At 57.9% G+C, this 18,576-nt stretch overlaps 1 protein-coding gene across 1 annotated transcript; it reads left to right on the top strand.

The window, feature by feature from the left end:
* Positions 1-584: 584 nt before the first annotated feature.
* FLYWCH1 (FLYWCH-type zinc finger 1) lies at positions 585-18,461 on the top strand. Its single transcript, XM_004474872.3, is given in 10 exon segments — positions 585-2,100; positions 4,088-4,534; positions 5,563-5,976; positions 6,052-6,315; positions 9,300-9,328; positions 9,330-9,491; positions 9,493-9,565; positions 10,224-10,496; positions 11,440-11,512; positions 17,436-18,461. Coding segments are annotated over 10 exon segments (2,076 nt in total). The 5' UTR covers positions 585-1,799; the 3' UTR covers positions 17,476-18,461.
* The last annotated feature ends 115 nt before the right edge of the window (positions 18,462-18,576 follow it).

The following is an 18,576-nucleotide window of genomic DNA, read 5'->3' as shown; positions in this document are numbered from 1 at the left end:
TCGTCTGCTGTCCTGTACGTTTGCTTTTGTCCCCCGCAGTAGTGCAAAAACATTTCTCTGACTGACGTTTCACACCCATCGCGTTTCGCCATCAAAAGCTGAAACGCACGGGATGGCCACCTGCCGAGCGGAGCGTTTGTCCACTTTGTTCTTAGAGTCTGCGTGGTGGTGACGCGTCACCGCACCAAGGAGCCGATTCTAACCCTGCGGGCCTCGGGGGCGCGCAGTTCATTCATTCCTTGAAGGCCAAGCGCGAGCCGGGGGCGGGCTGCCACAGACGGACATCCGCCGGGGCCAATCAGCGGCGGGGGCGGGGCGCGTGGGGGGCGGGGCTCCCCGCCGTAACCCTTCCCTGCCTGCGCGGCGGCGGTGCTGACCGCGGCTGGCCCCCAGGTCCCGCCTGGGTCACCGCCCGGCTCGTCGCGAGGGTCGGGGGGCAGGGCCGGGGAGCGCGGCTGGGAGAGGTGGGGTGACGCGGGGGCGCGGGTGACGGGCCCGCCCGGGGGCCCAGGGGCCGGGGGCGCCTCGGACGGGGGGCCGCACTATCCTGGGCCTGGCGGCACTGCCGAGGGCAGGAGGTGCGGGCCCAGCCGGGAACTCCGCGGGGGGCGGGGGGCTGGGGCCCCCAGAACTGGGGTCTTGCTCCGGCTGCTACACAGAGGGGAAGGAGACCCCGCCATCCGCCCCCCACCCATTCTCCAGAAAAGAGCAAGAGGCCGCTCAGGCCCGCGCCGCAGGCTCCCGGCAACCCGTCCGTTCTGCCCCCCCCCCCCCCCCCCCCCGCCCCCAGGCCGGGTATCCTGGTGGCTACGGGGACCCGGGGACCTCCGGTCACCGCCCGGCCCTGACCTCCCGGCTGAGGCCCCGCCCACACCAGCTCCAGCACAAGTTGCTACCGCGGTGAGGCCCCCGCATCTGCTGAGGCCAGGAACCAGGGCTGACCCTGAGAGCCCGCCTCCTGGGGCCAGGTCCCCCCCGTGCTGTGGGAAGTGCTGGCAGGCGCCCCCCCCCCCCCGCCCATGCACAGCATGAAGGCGAGGAGCCAAAGGGGCTCAGCTGCTGCCTTTTCAGCCTTGTGTGTGTCGTTGGGCTCTGTGCCTCAGTTTCCCCACCTGTAAACAGGGCTGCATCCCGGTAGGGTCGGTGGAGTGAGCTGAGGGCTGCAGTGTGGGGTCCCAGAACTACCAAGTGCTCTTTTATGGACAGGTATCCCCAGGTACCGTGGGGGGCGGGTCGTCTGGGTCTGCCCTGGTCGGGATCCCTGACCCGACCCTCCATGGCCGTTGGTCGCCCCGCCGGGCCTCGGTGTTCCCATCTGTAAATGGGGTCTGTGCTGCTTTCATAATTTGGGGGCTGGAGGGTTAAAGGTGACAAGAGCCCCCTCCCCCCCAGTAGCTCACAGGCACTGAGCCTTCTTCCCCCCCACCTGGAGGGAGGCACATACTCTGCAGATGGTGCAGGTGGGGAAAGCGAGGCTCCCACAGGGCCTGCAGGGTGCCCAGGGGCTGCTGTTGCCGGGTGCCAGAGGCCGCCAGGAGGAGCCACAGGGCCTGTGGGGTGCCCCGTGGCCGCGGGGTGCCCCAGGGCTTGCGGGGTGCGGGATGCCGTCAGGAGGAGCCGCAGGGCAGACCTCAGTCCTGGCTCTCGGCGCCTGCCCCCGCTTTCCTAGCTGCCCCCAGCGCCCCAGCGGAGCGCCTCCCACCCTCACTGGGGTGTTGCCCCTCCCCTAGGAAGACCCCCGGAGCTCAGGTTCCTTGCCAGGGAGGCGGCGGAGGGCACGGGGCGGCCGTGCACCCAGCATGCCGCTGCCAGAAGCCAGCGAGCAGGAGGGCGAGCGCATGCGGGCCGGCCAGGAGCCGTCCCCGGTGGCCAGCACGGATGTCGTCCCTGCGGCCCCCAGCAAGGCCCAGGACTCCTGCAGGCTCGTTCTGCTCATGGCCTCCGACCAGGGCGGACACGGGGCAGGCTCTGACGGCCCGGGGCTGCCGGGCGCCAGCCCCCTCACCAGCACCTTCCAGAAGATCCTGCCACCCGAGGAGCAGGAGGCCGTGCGGCCAAGTCCCCGCGCACCTGAGCAGAGACGGGGCCCGCTGGACCCAGGTGAGGCCCCCAGGACTCACGTCCTACGTCAGCACTGCCATCCACAGCCGTGCCCCTTGTCCCTTCCGCTGCCCCATCTGTGGCCATGGGTGGGAGGAGGGTCAGGGGCCCAGACTTGGGCACCCTCAGAGAGGGGGATGGGGTCCTGGCTCCACGGGGTGCCCGCCCTGGCTGAGTCCTCCTCCCCACCACGCTCAGGCAGTTTTTGGGGGAGGATGGTGGGTGCATGAGGCTGCCAGGCAACGCCCCGATGTGGAGGCCATGCCAATGTGTCTGGGCTCTGGGCGCCAGCTGCATGATAAGCATCTCCAAAGGCCTGGGTGCTGAGTGTTCTAGAACTGACAGGTCCAGGGTACCAGGCGCCTCCGCTCGGCCCTCCACCGTCGCCCGTGACCAGGCGCAGGGTTTGCCTCAGAGGCGCCCACTCCTGCACAGCAGGGCTGGAGCATGGCCCCCGCCGCTGGCTGCCAGGCTGAACACCCCCCACCCCCATGCCAAGGCAGGCTGCCTTCACCTGGGGAGCCCCGGGAGGCTGGCAGGACCCCCACTCCCAGAGCCTGCCTCTGTTGGGAAACGGGCCAACCCAGGAGGGGAAGCCCATGTCTATTGCGTCTTCGCAGAGGATCCGCGCTTTGGATCTGTTCACACTGGCGGGAAGCGGCCTGGCAGGAGAATGTGGAGCTCCGGCAGGAGAGCTGCGCTTCAGATAAAGCCCAGCTCTGCCGTGGGCTGGCGGTTTGTTCCTGGGCCTTGAGCCTCAGTTTCCCCACTCTGTGTCAGGAGTTGTTAACCAGACCTGCCCCGAGGGTCACTGGGGCTGTCAGGCCTGTCAGGCCCATGGCACATGCGCAGCTGCGGTGAGCACCCAGCAAGCGCCAGCACCCACCGTCACAGCCACGATGAGCGCCGGTGCCCACCATCATGGCCACGATGCCCCAAGGGATGCTGTGGCTCCTTGGTGGTCTTTGGTCGTTCTTAGCAGTTGCTTTTATTTTATCTCATTTTATTTTTTAATTTTTTACTAGAGAGGTTGCGAGGTTACAAAACAATCATGCATAATGTGCAGAATTCCCATGCAGTGCCCGCCCACCAGCACCTTGGGCAGTTGCTTTTTTCTCTCTTTTTTTGTGTGTGTTGAAATCATAACATTTCCCATCTTCACCCTATTTAAGTGTACAATCCAGTGGTACTAGTTAGATTCACAGTGTCGTGCAACCCTCACACCATCTATTTCCAAAACGTCCCAGCCCGCCATCTCCCAGTAAGCCATAACTGCCCATTCTCCCCCGGCAGCCTCGAGTCGACTTGTGGGCTCTGGTTTGCCTAGTGTCGCTCTTTCCCACTAGTGGGATCGTGCACCCACTGTCCCGTGTCGCTCACCGTGATGCCCTCAGGGCTCGCCCACGTCATGGCAGAACCAGCTCTGCGCTCGTCCCGCGGCAGCTGGCGTGGCTGGAGTGCGTCATGGCCCTCCTTTCATCTGCTGGCAGCCCCGTGGGCTGCCGCCTCCACTGGCTGTTGCACATGTGCTCTTAGGAACACTGGCGTGCAGGTGTCCCTGGGAACCCCGTTTCCAACCCTGCGGGGTACCCTCCTAGGAACCGTAACCGCTTAACTTCTCGAGGGGCGGCCTCAGTTTGGGGGAGCAGGACCATAGCACAATTAAGATAGAGCCAGGGCTAGAATCTGGGCACCCCCTTTTCCTGCGGGATGGCTTTAACTGCCTCAGCCCTGACTGTCTCCCTCGGGTGCAGCACCGTTGGTGCAGGGCCGCCCTGGAACTGCAGCCACTGCACAGTCCCCTTGGCTGCTCAGTGCCCCCCCTACCGGCTGCCAGCTCCAAGGACCCCTCCTGGCCTGCAGCTTTGGGGGTATCCTCTAGGTTGGGGTTCTAGAGGGCGGGGAGGCACCTCCCAACGGGGGCCCGGCCCCTCCTGGGGCCGCCCCCGCCCGTCTCAGCACACTCACCCTCCCTTGCCCTCGGCAGCGCCCACGCCCCTGGAGTTCCTGAGGACCCCGTTCGGGGGCCGCCTGCTGGTGCACGAGTCGTTCCTGTACAAGCAGGAGAAGGCGGTGGGGGACAAGGTGTACTGGAAGTGCCGCCAGCACGTGGAGCTGGGCTGCCGCGGCCGGGCCATCACGCGGGGCGCGCGGGCCACGGCCATGCGCGGCCACTGCCACCCGCCCGACGAGGAGGGCCTGGAGGCCCGGCGCCAGAGGCAGAAGCCGCCCGGCCGTCCAGAGAGCCCCGGAGGCCAGGGCACAGCGGGGGAGCCGCCCGAGGGGCTGGGCCCCGAGGGGCTGGGCCCGTGGCTGGGGCCAGAGGAGCCCGGCCCCGGGCTGGCACTGAGCAGGCCGGCCACCCAGGACGAGGGGCCCCGAGCCCCGTCGCTGCTGAGCCTGCCCCCCAAGAAACGCCCGACCCTGGGCATAGGTGAGCTCCCCTGCCCTCCTGCCTCCCCAGGGAGGTGGGCACAAGGCGGGGGCCACGTCCTTTGTCAGATGTCCTCGGGGTCAGAAGGACCTTTAAAAATGTAAACAGTTCCCATGAACTCTTAAGCCCACGGGATAGACACACTGCCCGGAACCTGCCCCGGAAGGCCTCGGAAGGCCCTGGAAGGCCCCGGAACGCCCTGGAACACCAGGTCCTTCTGTAGTTTCTGGTTCCACAAGCTCGGGTGTGGGGCCCACAGATCTTATTCTGGGAGTTGCTTAAGTTTGGGGAGGACAGCCTGGAGCAGGGGTTCTTAACAAGGGGTCTGTGAGCTTGAACTGAAATTCAAAAGAACATTATTCTTGTGGGGACGTGTTGGTGGGGGTGTGGTCTCTTTATTAAATAACAGCCCAGTGTGGACTTAGTAAGGGGCCCGTGGCTTTCAGCAGACTGGCCAAGGACTCGGTGAACAAAAAGGATTAAGAACCCCTGCTCTCATCGGAGAATCTTGGGCTTTGGGCCCCAGATTCAAGTTCCAACGCCACCTCATCACAGCCTTGAGGCCTCAGGAAGTCTCTTAGCGCCTGGTGTTTCCAGAGCTTTCTCCCCACGAGGGTGGGACAGCAGAGGCCGGCAGGGAGGGTGAGCCCACGAAGGCTCGTGGAGGGCCTGCGCCAGCGCGGAGAGCGGTGGGGAGGCGGGAGGGCGTGAGAAGGACCCCAGAGGCCTGTGTAGGGGCTGCGCCGGGTGCCTGGGGCCCTGGGGGGGGGCACTGGCTCTTCCCTGGCCTTGGTGCCGTTTGAGTCTTACGTGCACGCTCTACTTATGCAAAATGCCGGCAAACTTTACAGCAAACCCCAAAACCAAAACGAGTGGCGGGAGCTGGCGGGAGGCCGGGGCTGGGTGGCGGTCCCGGGTGGGTGCGCGGGCCGTGCGCGGAGGACCCCCGTGGCTGGGCGGCCACACGGGGGCGCCCTTCCCCGGCCCCATGGGTGGCAGCCCCCTGACTCGCGGACCCTGCCCCGCAGGAGGGGCCCGGCCCCTGGAGTTCCTGCGGACCTGCTACGGGGGCAGCTTCCTGGTGCACCAGTCGTTCCTGTACAAGCGGGAGAAGGCGGTGGGCGACAAGGTGTACTGGACGTGCCGGGACCACGCGCTGCACAGCTGCCGCAGCCGCGCCATCACCCAGGGCCAGCGCGTGACGGTGATGCGGGGCCACAGCCACGCGCCCGACGTCGAGGGCCTGGAGGCCCGGCGGCAGCAGGAGAAGGCGGCGGAGGCGCGCGCGGAGCCGCTGCCCCGCGGCGTGGACTGCCTGCTCTACTGCCGGGGCGCCGGCCCCCTGACCCTCAGCAGGCCACGGCCCCGGAAGCGGCCCCAGGGCCGGGAGCCCCCCCAGGCCCCACCGGCCACCCCGCCCGAGGACCCCGACGCGGACGCGGGTGAGGCCCGGCCCGTGGCGCCCTGTGGCCGCGCAGCCTGTGGCCATCCAGCCCTGACTGCTGGCTCCCCCGCAGGCGGCCCCGAGTTCCTGCGGACGCCCCTGGGTGGCAGCTTCCTGGTGCACGACTCGTTCCTGTACCGGCGGGAGAAGGCGGCCGGGGAGAAGGTGTACTGGACATGCCGGGACCAGGCCCGCATGGGCTGCCGCAGCCGCGCCATCACGCAGGGCCGGCGGGTGACCGTCATGCGGGGCCACTGCCACCCGCCCGACCTGGGCGGCCTGGAGGCCCTGCGGCAGCGCGAGAGGCGCCCCAACCCGGCCCAGCGGGGGAGCCCAGGTACCTGGGGCGGCGGGCCCCCGCGGAGCCTCGGGGCACAGGCAGGACACCAAGACAGCCCTCCCTGGTGACGCAGCCCCGGCTGGTGGGAACCTTCTGGAAGGAGCGAGAGCCCCCCTTGCTCTCCCTTTTCCTCACCTCACTTCTGCTGTTCCGTGGGTGCAGCCCTCCCTCCTGCTCAGGCCTGCCCCACCCACGTGCCCTGACCTCCCTCCCTCCCTCCTGCTCCTTTTTTTTTAAACAGGTACCAGGGGTTGAACCCAGGACCTTGTACATGGGAAGCAGGTGCTCAGCCACTGAGCTCCACCGCTCCCCTCCTTTCCTTTCTTCCCTCCCTCCCTCCCTCCGGATCTGGGGTTTGCAGGGGGGTGACTGCACGAGAAGGCCGGCTCCTGCTCCTCCAGGGGCGGTGGCCGGTGGAGGCCCCGGGCTGGGCGGTCGAGGTGGTCCTCGCTCGTTCCTTCGCTAGCCGTTCTCGGGGACGTCTCTAGTCGCAGCCAGGCCTCGGCCCCCGCCTCCCTGCCTGCCTGGGCAGCCCACCCTCCCGCTCAGAGGGGTGGCTGTCCCTCCCTCTCTCGCTCTCAGAGTGTTGTCTGCGCGGCCTCTAAACTTGCCCATGCCCCTTCCCACCCACGGCCCACCCACCCCTGGGCAGGATCCTCAAACCTGCAGCTTTCCACGTCCAGAGCCGCCTCCAGGGCTTTGGGGGCCCCTGTTATTTCTTCTCCTTTGCCTCTTGGTCCCATTTTCCTTTAGTCTGGATGTGCCAGGAGGCTGTGCTCGTTGCTGCCCCAGCAGGCCCCACAGCCCCCATGTGGCCGCGGGGAGCAATCCCGTGGGCTCGGAGGGATTTCTTCCCCCTTAAATGCACTCGTCCTGCTGGAGCAGCTTTCCCATTTCCTCATCACTGTGGCCTCCGACGGAAGAAAAGAAGGATTGAGGCTTCACCCGCTGCCCCGTCCTCTCCACCTGTTGCGGGCTTCCTTGTTTTCGTCTTACTGACCCCTGCCCGCAGCCGCGCTCTCCCGCAGCTATCCTCATCCCCCGCAGCCCCGCAGCTGCGTGACTCGCGCGCCTCGCCTTCTGCCTACCCATAGCAACCTGGTCCCCGGCAGTAAAGTTGGCTTCTGCGTGTGCCACTGACCAGGTCATCACACGTGGCCAGGCCTTGCTGGCACGTCCCTCCAGGAGCCACCAGCCCGCTCCAGTCTGGACTGAGGCCCAGTGCCCAGCGCAGCTGCCCTCCCCGTCACCTTGGGGAGGTGCACCCCAAGGCTCCCTCCTTGGTTTACTCCCTGCGTGGCGAAGGCCCCCTCCTAAGACCTCGCCCAGCCGCGCACGTCTTTTCTTTGCCTTACGCTCGCTGGAGCACGTGGCTGCGCGGTGAGCTCGGACCCTGAGCCATTTCACCCTGGTGTCGAGCCCAGTCCTTGGCTGGCTTCGCAGCGTCCTGCGCCCTGAGCCTGCTTGGACACCAGGCTGCGTCCTGCCGGCTTAGGGTCTCCTCGCCCTGGCGTGCCTGGCTGGGTGGGCATTTCCGGGGCCACGGCTCACGTCCCTCAGCCCAGGGAGACTCCGTGCCCCCGCTCATTTCCCCTCCGCTTCTTCCCTGGCTCTTTGGTCTTGTGGCGGCCCTGCTGGGGGCTGCTCTTCCTGCTGGGGCCGCTCCGAGCCCACGCCCAGCGCCCTGCTCTCCTACCTGGTGTCCTCCTTCCTACCCCCCTCCCGAGGGCAGCACCACTCTCCTGCCTCGGCCACAGCCTCCGTCTCCCCGGGGCCCTTTCTCCTTTGCTTGCCTTGGCCTCTGCCTCTCAGGCCGGCGGTGTCTTCGTAGCCGCTCCCGTCTAAAGTGCGACTGTGGCGGCAGCTTGGGCTGGGCGCGGCTCAGTGTCACCAGGCAGGACCTGGCACCTGCATCGTGGGTCTCCCTGGGCTGGTGGGGGTCCCCGGGAGGGCCCCTGTCCAGGTGGGTAAGCCTGGCTGCCGGCGTTCCGAGGCTTGGCGGGAAGGTGGGTGGGGAGCGCCAGCGCCGAGCCTCTCTTCCGCCCTCTTCGGGTCGCGCCCCAATCTCCACTGGGAGGACGCCCCCTTGGCCCCGTGGAGGGGTCTCAGCGTCTCGCTGCTGCTCCTGCAAACCCTCACCCAGTACTCGTTTGGGGCCTGCTCTGGACCCCGCCTCCCGAGGACCCCCTTGGAGCCTCCGGTTCCCAGCCTGGATTGGCCTTGCTGCCCGGCGGCTGCCCCTGCAGGCTCTGACTTGTGTGGGTGTCGCTGACCCGTGCACCTTGCCTCCCTTGCTCTCTCGCGGGCCTGGGCCTCTTTACTCCCCGGGGGTGTTCTGGAAGGTGCAGACAACACCGAGAAGCTCCCCAAGGGCACGGAGCTTGCTTCCCCTGCCTCTGCATTCCCCATGCCCCTCTCCTGGCCCCACCCTCCCCCAGGGCACTGCTGTCGGGATGTGCGGGCCACCTCCCCTGCTACCTCCAGCCACCTGTGTGGTCCCCGTGCCCTCTGCAGGACGGAGCCCTCGGAGTAGAGGCACGCCACTGCCAGGGCCCCCCACCCCGCCCCCAAGACAGCTCCCACCCTCCTGCCTGTTCCCCACAGCCCTGGACCTGCATCCTGCTGTCCCCACCTGCGCTGCCCCAGGCCCCCCGGTCCCCTCACTCGTGCTTTCCACCCCACTTAGCTCCTGAGCAGCTGGCCCCAGCAGACGCCCCCCAGCTGCCGCCTGCCACCCACGAGGGGCGAGCCGAGCACACGGCTCTGCCCCCAGGGCCCACTGGCGTGTCCTCCTCCTCCCACCTCTCCCAGGCAGAAGCTTCCAGGCTCAGGAAAGGGAGCCCCCAGGTAGCCGAAGGCCATGCTGGGTTTGGGGCTGAGCTGGGCCCCGGGCCCCAGCACCATGACGAGGTGGGTGCAGGCATGGGGTGCTCTCGGCTCTGAGAGCAGGGCCCCCTCCCCACGCCTCTGCCCCCCTGCAGGTGGCCCCGAGTTCCTGCGGACGCCCCTGGGGCGGCAGCTTCCTGGTGCACGACTCGTTCCTGTACCGGCGGGAGAAGGCGGCCGGGGAGAAGGTGTACTGGACGTGCCGGGACCAGGCCCGCATGGGCTGCCGCAGCCGCGCCATCACGCAGGGCCAGCGGGTGATGGTGATGCGCAGGCACTGCCACCCGCCCCGACCTGGGCGGCCTGGAGGCCCTGCGGCAGCGCGAGCAGCTCCCCAGCCCTGCCCAATGGGACGGCCCAGGTGCGGTGGGGGCCCTGGTCTCCCTGCTGGCCAGCAGCCCCTGGGGCCCGCGCCCCAGCCCCCCAACCAGCAACCACCTCCCGCAGCCCGTCCCCGGAGCTCACGGCACGCCTCGCCCACCCGTCCACCCAGCTTGAGCCCGTGGGAAGGGGCCCACCCCGCTCTCTGCACCTGCTGGTGGGGGTGGAGAGGCCCGGACAGGCTGTCAGGCGCTGGTAGGGGGGCGCGGGGCCAAGTGCCGGGCCCCGTGTTGGGGCGCATCTGGACAAGTGGCCGGCCCTTCTGGAACCCCTCTCCAGGCTCGCTCCTACCATGTGCCTGTCCTCTCTTCCCCCACCCAGACCACCAGCCTCTCCCTTCCCAGCATTCAATTTGGCTGCCCCACCTCGACATTGCAGAGTCTCCAGGGATAGAGTGAGACGGCAGCCAGCCAGCAGAGGGGTGGGCGGGCAGTGACCCAGCAAGCGCGGCAGCCAGGGTCAGCCGGAGGCCCCTCCCCAGGCAGCCCGGCTGGGCAGGCAGAAGGGGAGCGGGCAGGAAGCCGCATGGATCCTCCAGGGGACCCCACTCCCTGGCCCGGCTGCCCAAGGGGAAACGGCCTCCCTCTCTGCCCCGCGGCCTGGGCTCCCAGCGCCCACTCCGGCAACTTTCTCCGCAGGCCCCCTCCAGCCCCTGGAGTTCCTGCGGACGTCCCTGGGCGGCAGGTTCCTGGTGTACGACTCCTTCCTCTACAGGAAGGAGAAGGCAGCCGGGGAGAAGGTGTACTGGATGTGCCGCGACCAGGCCCGCATGGGCTGCCGCAGCCGGGCCATCTCCCAGGGCCAGCGGGTGATGGTGATGCGGGGGCACTGCCACCCGCCCGACCTGGCGAGCCTGGAGGCCCTGAGGCAGCGCGAGAGGCGCCCCAGTCCAGCACAGCAGGACAGCCCAGGTGCGGCGGGGCGGGAGGAGGGGGCTGGGGATACGCAAGGGCCACGGGGACCTCAGTCCCTGCCAGCCCAGCCCTGGGGATGGAGGCCCCCTGATCAGGTGCCCTCCGGGAGCCTCGTGCCCTGGCCCAGTCCTCTTTCTAGAATCTTGAACTTCTCTCTATTGGCTCCTTCTCTTTAACCTGAAAACACACCTAATCTGTCCCATCCTTCTAGCTACTTTACTCGTTCTTTTATTATAGGAGTTCTTAACTTTTTTATAGATCATTGTCTCCTTTGACAATCTTATGAAAAATATAGACTGCCCCAGAAGAGGGTGCTAGTGTGTGTGTGTGCGCGTACACATGCACACAAACACGTGTGCACACACCCAGGCACACAGGCAAGGTCGTGCAGGTTATTAATTTTACTGCATTAAAAGTGGGTTTCCCTCACATCAACAGAATATGAAATCAGTCTCTACAAAGTATTGTGTCTCACATTAACTCATGTAGTTATTAAGAACCACACCTTGAAAAACATAGGAATGAGTCCAAACTGTATAAAACAATCCAAAGAAACTTAATTTCTGCTAAAAAGAAAAAGAAAAAAGGAGATTTCATGAGGAAGTCACTATTTGGCTTAAACAAGCAGTGGGAGCTGGGGATTGCCTTTGGTATATGATGGACGTATCGTCTTCAGTATCCAGTTGATGCCCAGTTTTTTTATGACAAAGGCTGAAGACTGACTTTTATGGGCCTCAAGTAGCTTATCTTACTAGGCACAGGTCCTTTTGGGTGTTAGAAAATCAGAATTCCCAATAATTCCCCAAATCAGAGTCCTTCTACCTGGTTTTCTTTATCCTCAAAGCCCTGAGGTCATCATTGACAAGGTGTGTGTCATCAGTTCTGTCAGTTTGAACAAGAAAAGGAATATTAATCCATGTTTTCCATTTTTTTCCCTCAGAAAAGATAAAACTTCTGCCTAAAGTTCAACAGTGCTTCAAGACTTGTTCTCCTGAAAACCAACAGATTTATGGGTAATAGTATTAGTTATGTAATTACAGTATCTCAAATGACCACAAAATTTAGTGGCTTAAAACAACAAATATTTGCTGTATCTCACAGTTTCTTGTGGTCTGGAATTTGAGGGTGGTTGGAGTGGGTGGTTCTGGCTTGGGGGCTCTCATGAGGCCGCCACCAGCTGAAGGCTTGACTGGGGCAGGCGGACACACTTCCAAGATGGTGCCCTCCCTTATGTAGCTACTGGCAAGAGGCCTCAGTTCCTTCCATACGGGCCTCTCCTTGGGATGCTTGGGTATCTTTAAGACAAGGTAGATAGCTTCCCCCAGAGTGAGTTTTCCCAGAGAGAGAGCAGAGCAAGAAGAAAGCTATCAACAGCAGAAGACGTTCTTCTCAAGCACACATGGAACATCCTCCAGGATAGATGATATGCTTGGCCATAAAACAAGTTCCATAAATGTAAAAGGATTGAACTCATACCTAGTGTGTTCTCTGACCACAATGGAATAAAATTAGAAATCAATAACAGAAAGAAACTTGGGTAATTTGCAACTTCGTGGAAACTAAACACACTCCTAAATATGCCCACCACCTGTTTCTGTAAATAAAGCTTTATTGGAACTCAAAAAATACATAGAAGACATTAATGAAATAGATTCCAAAAAATAATGGAGAAAATCAACAAAACCAAAATTGACAAACTTTTAGCTACACTGACAAGAAAAAAATAGAGGAGATTAAAGGTACTAAAATCAGGAACGAAAGAGGGACATCACTCTCTACCTTAGAGAAATAAAAAAGGACTGTAAAGGAATTCTATGAAAAACTATATGCCAACAAAGTAGATAACTTAGATGAAATGAAAAATTACTGCAAAGACAAAAATTACCGAAACTGAGTCAAGAAGAAAGAGAATATCTGAACAGATCTATAATAAGTAAAGAGATTGAATTAGTATTTTAAAAACCTCCAACAGAGAAAAGCCCAGGCCCTGATGGCTTCACTGGAGAATCCTACCAAACATTTAAAGAAAAATTAATGACAGTTCTTCACAAACTCTTCCAAAGAGTAAAAGAGAAAGGAACAATTCCCAACTCATTCTATAAGACCAGTGTTACCCTAATATCCCGACCCCAAATCCAGATAAAGGCATTACAAGAAAACTATAGACCAGTTTCTCTTATCAATATAGATATGGAAATCCTCAACAAAATCCCAGCAAACAGAATCTAACAACGTAAAGTTGGATTATACACCATGATCAAGTGGTCTTTACCCCGGGAATGCAAGGTTGGTTTAATATCTGAAAATCAATTTATCTGATACACTATATGTGCAGAACAAATTGACTTAGCAGGCCTGACACGGCTGTCCTTGGAACGGATGGCAATGTCATCCCTTGGTTGGCATCTCGGAACTTGATGGAGTGGCTCACTAGGCCTAATCTATACAATATGGTTTTGCTGAACATCCACTTTTATTCTGAGAGGCTGGAATTTCAGTGAATGCCATCAGTCACCCAGGCACTCTGTACCCATATGACTGAGCTCAGTAAAACCCTGGAGTCTTTGACTCAGACAAGCTTTCCTGGTAGATAGCACTTGACATGTGTTATTGCAACTCATTGCTGGAGGAATTAGGCACATCCTATGTGATGCCATGAGAAGAATACTCTTGTACATTTGCACTTGGATTCCTCTGGACTTCATGTACCTTTCTTTGCTGATTCGGGTTTGAATCTTTTAACTCTAGGTAGTTCTAGCCTTGAGTATACAAATCCTGTGAGTCCTTCTGCAAAAACACAGAACCTGGGGGTGGGCTTGGGGACCCCAGCATACTGTATCAATAAAATAAGACAAAAGCCATAGGAGGAGCAGATGTGGCTCAAGCAGTTGAGCACCTGCCTCCCACTTGGGAGGTCCTGGGTTCTGTTCCCTCCTAAAGGAGACAAACAAAAATCAGACAATGAGCAAAAACAACTAGCAGACAACAAGCAAAAACAAGACAACAAGCAAAACAAACAGGGAGTGGATGTGGTTCAAGCAGTTGGGTTCCTGCCTCCCGCATGGGAGGTCCTGGGTTTGGTTCCTGGTGTCTGCTAAAGAAAAACAGACAGATGAGCAGACAATGAGTGAAAAATGAGCAATGAACACAACAAGTTAAAAAAAATAAGCAAACAGATGAGGGAGCCATCTTGGGGCGGAAGCCATAGGATCATCTCAACAGGCACAAAAAACAGAAAAAAGCATTTAATGAAATCTAACACCCTTTCATAATAAAAACACTCAGTGGACTAGGAATAGAAGGTAACTTCCTTGGCCTGCTAAAGAACATTATGGAAAACCTACACCCAACATCATATTTAATAATGAAAGATTGAGTGCTTTCTCCTGAAAATCAAGAATAAGACAAGAATAAGACACTCTTTCCACTTCTATTCAATGTTGTACTGTAAATTCTAGCCAGGACAATTAGACAAGAAAAAGAAAAAAAGACATCCGTATTGGAAAGAAAATGTAAAACTGTCTCTATTTGCAGATGGCGTGGTCTTATATATAGAAAATCCTAAGGAACCCACAAGTAAACTATTAGAACTAATAAACTAGTTAAGTAAGGTTGCAAGGCACAAAATCAATATATGAAAATCAATTTTATTTCTGTACACTTGGAAAGAGCAATACAAAAATGAAACAAAAAAAATTCCATTTACAATAGCATCAAAGAGAATAAAAGTATTTAGGAATAAGTATAACAGAAGTAGTGCAAAACTTGTACTCTGAGAACTACAAAACATTGCTGAAAGACTTTAAAGAAGACCAAAAGAAATGGAAGGATAGATATACCATGATTGGAAGGCTTAATATTGTTAAGATGGCAGTACTCCCCAAATTGATCTACATGTTAACTCAGTCCCTAATGCAAATCCCAGCCGGCTTTTTTTTTTTTTTTAAGATTTATTTGTTTATTTATTTCTCTCCTCTTCCCCCCCCCCACCCCAGTTGCCTGTTCTCTGTGTCTGTTTGCTGCGTCGTCTTTGTCTGCTTCTGTTGTTGTCAGTGGCTTGGGAATCTGTGTCTCTTTTTGTTGCGTCATCTTGTGTCACTTCTCCGTGTGTGCAGCACCATTCCTGGGCAGGCTGCACTTTCTTGCGTGCTGGGCGGCTCTCCTTACAGGGCACACTCCTTGCACATGGGGCTCCCCTATGCGGGGGACACCCCTGCGTGGCAGGGCACTCCTTGTGCACATCAGCACTGCGCATGGGCCAGCTCCACACTTGTCAAGGAGGCTCGGGGTTTGAACCGTGGATCTCCCATGTGGTAGACGAACGCCCTAACCACTGGGCCAAGTCCGCCACCCCCAGCCGGCTTTCTTGCAGAAATTGACAAGAGTGATTCTAAAATTCATATAGAAACTCAAGGGACCCAGGATAAGCAAAGCAATATTGAAAAAATAACAGAATTGAAAGACTCCCTTATTTTATTTTAAAACTTACCTAAAGCAATAGTATTCAAGACAGTGTGGTCCTGGCATGAGATGGACATGTATATCAATGGAATAAAATCTAGATTCCAGAAACAAACACTTCCAATTACGAATAATTGATTTTTTAAAAATTATTGTGGTAAAATGTATACATAACATTTCCCCTTTTAACCACTTCACTTTCAAGTACACAGTTCAGTGACATTAACTACACTCACAAGGTTGTGCTACCATCACCATCATCCATTACCTAAACTTTCCCATCACCCTATTCTGTTGATCATTTGATTTTGATTTCTTCCATGCCTTCCCTGTGGGAGGCAGGAGCTTAACTGCTTGAGCCATCTCCGCTGCCCAGTCATTTGATTTTTGACTAGGGTGCCAAAACCATACAATAGAGAAAAAAGAGTCTTTTCAATAAATGGTGCTGGGACAACTGGATACCCAATGCAAAAGAATGAAGTTTTCCTATATACAGAAACTAACTCTAAATGGATCATTCTTAAATGCAAGAGTTGAAGTTATAAAACTTTTTAAAAAGAATAAATTTTAGTGATCTTGGGTTAGGAGGATCTTTCCTAGTATAATACCAAAAGTGCAAACAACCAAAGAAGAAATAGATAAACGCAATTTCATCAAAATGTTTAAAATTTGCACATCAAAGGATACATAAAGAGAGCAAAAAAGATAACCCACACAGCGGGAGAAAATATTTGCAAATCATATATCCAATAGGGGTTTATTAAAAATATAAAAAAGCTTTCATGACTCAATAACAAATACACAACTCAATTTTTTAAACATGTAAAGGACTCAAAACTGTATTTGTCCAAACAAAATTTACAAATGTTGAATAAACACCTGAAAGCATCATAAGCTGTTGGGAGAAATACAAATCAAAACTACAGTGAGATTCCACCCCAAACCCACTAGAAGGGCTGTGATCAAAAAGATTACAACAGGCGCTCATGAGGATTGGAGAAACTAGAATCCTCGGACACCACTGGTGAGAATGGAAAATGGTGCAACCACTTTGGAAAGCAGTCGAGCAATTCCTCAGAATGTTAGACAGAGTTACCAGATGACCCAGCAATTCCACAACTAGGTAGAAACCTCAGAGAAATGAAAACGTGTCACACAAAAACTTACGCAAGGGCGTTCATTGCAGCAGCTTCCTAATAGCGAAGAAGTGGAAACAAATGCCCATCAAATGATGAGTGGATAAACAGTGCGTGTCCCTCCATATGGTAGAGTATTATTCAGCCATAAACAAGAATGAAGTCCTGACCCAAGCCACCACCGGAATGAGCCTTGAAAACATTGTGCTGAGTGAAAAAAGGCAGCCAAAAAAAGACACAAGAGTGTGATTCCACTCTTGTGAAATGTTCAGAACAAGCAAATCTGTAGAGACGGAATACAGATTAGTGGTTGCCAGAGGCAGGGGGAGCACATTGTTTGGAGGAAATTGGGGGTGACTGCTAGTGGGTGCAGTTTCTTTTGGGGGTGATGCACACGTTCCAAAACTGATAGTGGTGATGACTGCACAACTCTGTAATACTCTACAGGGCACCGAGTTGTACACTTCACGTGGATGAATTGACATGTATGTGGGTTGTACCTCTCTAAAGCTGTACGGCCCACCACACCGGGAGAACTGGGCAACATCAGCGAATTTGAGAACATTTTATTTTTTTTTATTTTTTATTTTTTTAGATTTATTTATTTATTTAATTTCCGCCCCCTCCCCTGGTTGTCTGTTCTTGGTGTCCATTTGCTGCGTCTTGTTTCTTTGTCCGCTTCTGTTGTCGTCAGCGGCACGGGAAGTGTGGGCGGCGCCATTCCTGGGCAGGCTGCTCTTTCTTTTCACGCTGGGCGGCTCTCCTCACGGGCGCACTCCTTGTGCGTGGGGCTCCCCCACGCGGGGGGACACCCCTGCGTGGCACGGCACTCCTTGCGCGCATCAGCACTGCGCATGGCCAGCTCCGCACGGGTCAAGGAGGCCCGGGGCTTGAACCGCGGACCTCCCATGTGGTAGACGGACGCCCTAACCACTGGGCCAAAGTCCGTTTCCCTGAGAACATTTTAAAAAGACCACTGTAACAAGGAGAAATGTGTGTTCGCCTTTTCCTTACAAACATCTTGAAGGCCAGGATGCAAGTCCCTGGCTCTGATGCACCTGCAGCTTCCAGGGCAGGAGACAAGACTCTACTGGAGCATTGGCGACACTTGCCCAGGACATGCTGGAGTTGAAGGCAAGGATTCCCAAGTTACAGGAATGGAACCATCTCGTCTCTAATGGAATTGATACCACACAGTACATGTGTGCACGTACTTTAAAAAAGAAAGGTCTAGTAGATGGTTGTCTCCAGGGAGAAGGATTTCAGGGATCCTTAACCATTTTATCTATTTCTGCCATGTCTGAATTTTTGTAATGAATGTGTGTTTCTTTGTGTTCAGGAATATCAAAGATATAAAAACAGACAGCGAGTCACAGTGACGCAGCCTCTCCTTCCCACCGAAGCAGGAGAACCTCGCCTATCACCCGGCGTTAAGATGCTTCTTGCCTACACAGGACCCAGCACTTTCCATCCACTTCTATTTTGCTTGACAAAAACTTTTGTTCATGTTTCCAAAGGCATTGACGTTCTGTCAAGGGGGCACCCAGTAGGAGCCCGGAGAGCTGGTGGCGTGCATGTGCGCCCGGCAAGGAAAGGTGGCCACTGCCCATCTGTCCTCACCCACAGAAGACCTGAAGGAGCAGCCTGGATAACAGCGCCCCTTCCCATCTTTGTGCCATTCCAAGCCACAGACCCCTGTCCATTTCCAGAGCATTCACAAGTCACCTCTTAGGCCGCTTCGAGCCAAGGCCAGGGGGTGTGTTCGGGCAGCTCGTGGCTTTTCACGCTGAGCTGCCTCCCGCAGATTGGCCCACAGCCCCGGGGAGCCTGGCTGGCCTCTGGCCACCTGCGACCAGAGTACCGCCGGCCCCTGGGAGGCTTGCCGCGAAGGCCAGGCTGCAGGCCTCATCACAGCCTCGTCCCTTTGTTTGCTCTTCTGCAACGTAAATTAAGCCCAGAGCGCACAGTCCCCGTGGCAGGTGCGTCTCCCGTCGTTCCTGGAAAGAGGAACCTGCCCAGGTGTCAGCAGGTGCCAGCACCGGGTGCCCCTCCCTGGCTGAGGACCAGGCGTCCCGGTCGCCCGTGAGGAGGGGCAGGTCCTTCGCTGGCCTCCCGTTGGCTGGCTCAACAGAAAGCCCGCCTGGCGAGTCCAGGGAGCTCGGAGGAGGGCGGCCAGTGCTGCCCGGCGCTCCAGGGGCCCTGCTTGCTAAGAAGGCTGCGTCCTCCATGCGATCTTCCTCGTTAAATAGTTGCTGCTTGTCGCCATCCTGTGACGCAGCGGGAGCAAGCTGGCATGGGGCCTGCCGTACCGCTGCGGGAGCGGCAGTGTGTGCGTCTCACCCAGTAAACCCCATTTCACATCTCACCGTAGTGTGCCGTGTGTCCGCACGCCCCGGCAAGAACGGCTGGCCTCCGTGGGGCCACGCCCTCCGCACGTGGGGGGACGTGGCAGGATTTGGTTGGGCCGCCCGGGGCAGAGG

This window comes from Dasypus novemcinctus, chromosome 23 (assembly GCF_030445035.2).
Source record: "Dasypus novemcinctus isolate mDasNov1 chromosome 23, mDasNov1.1.hap2, whole genome shotgun sequence".
Taxonomy (NCBI): Eukaryota; Metazoa; Chordata; class Mammalia; order Cingulata; family Dasypodidae; genus Dasypus; species Dasypus novemcinctus.
Note: the sequence above shows the minus strand (reverse complement) of the source record. Positions and strands in the feature narration are given on the sequence as shown.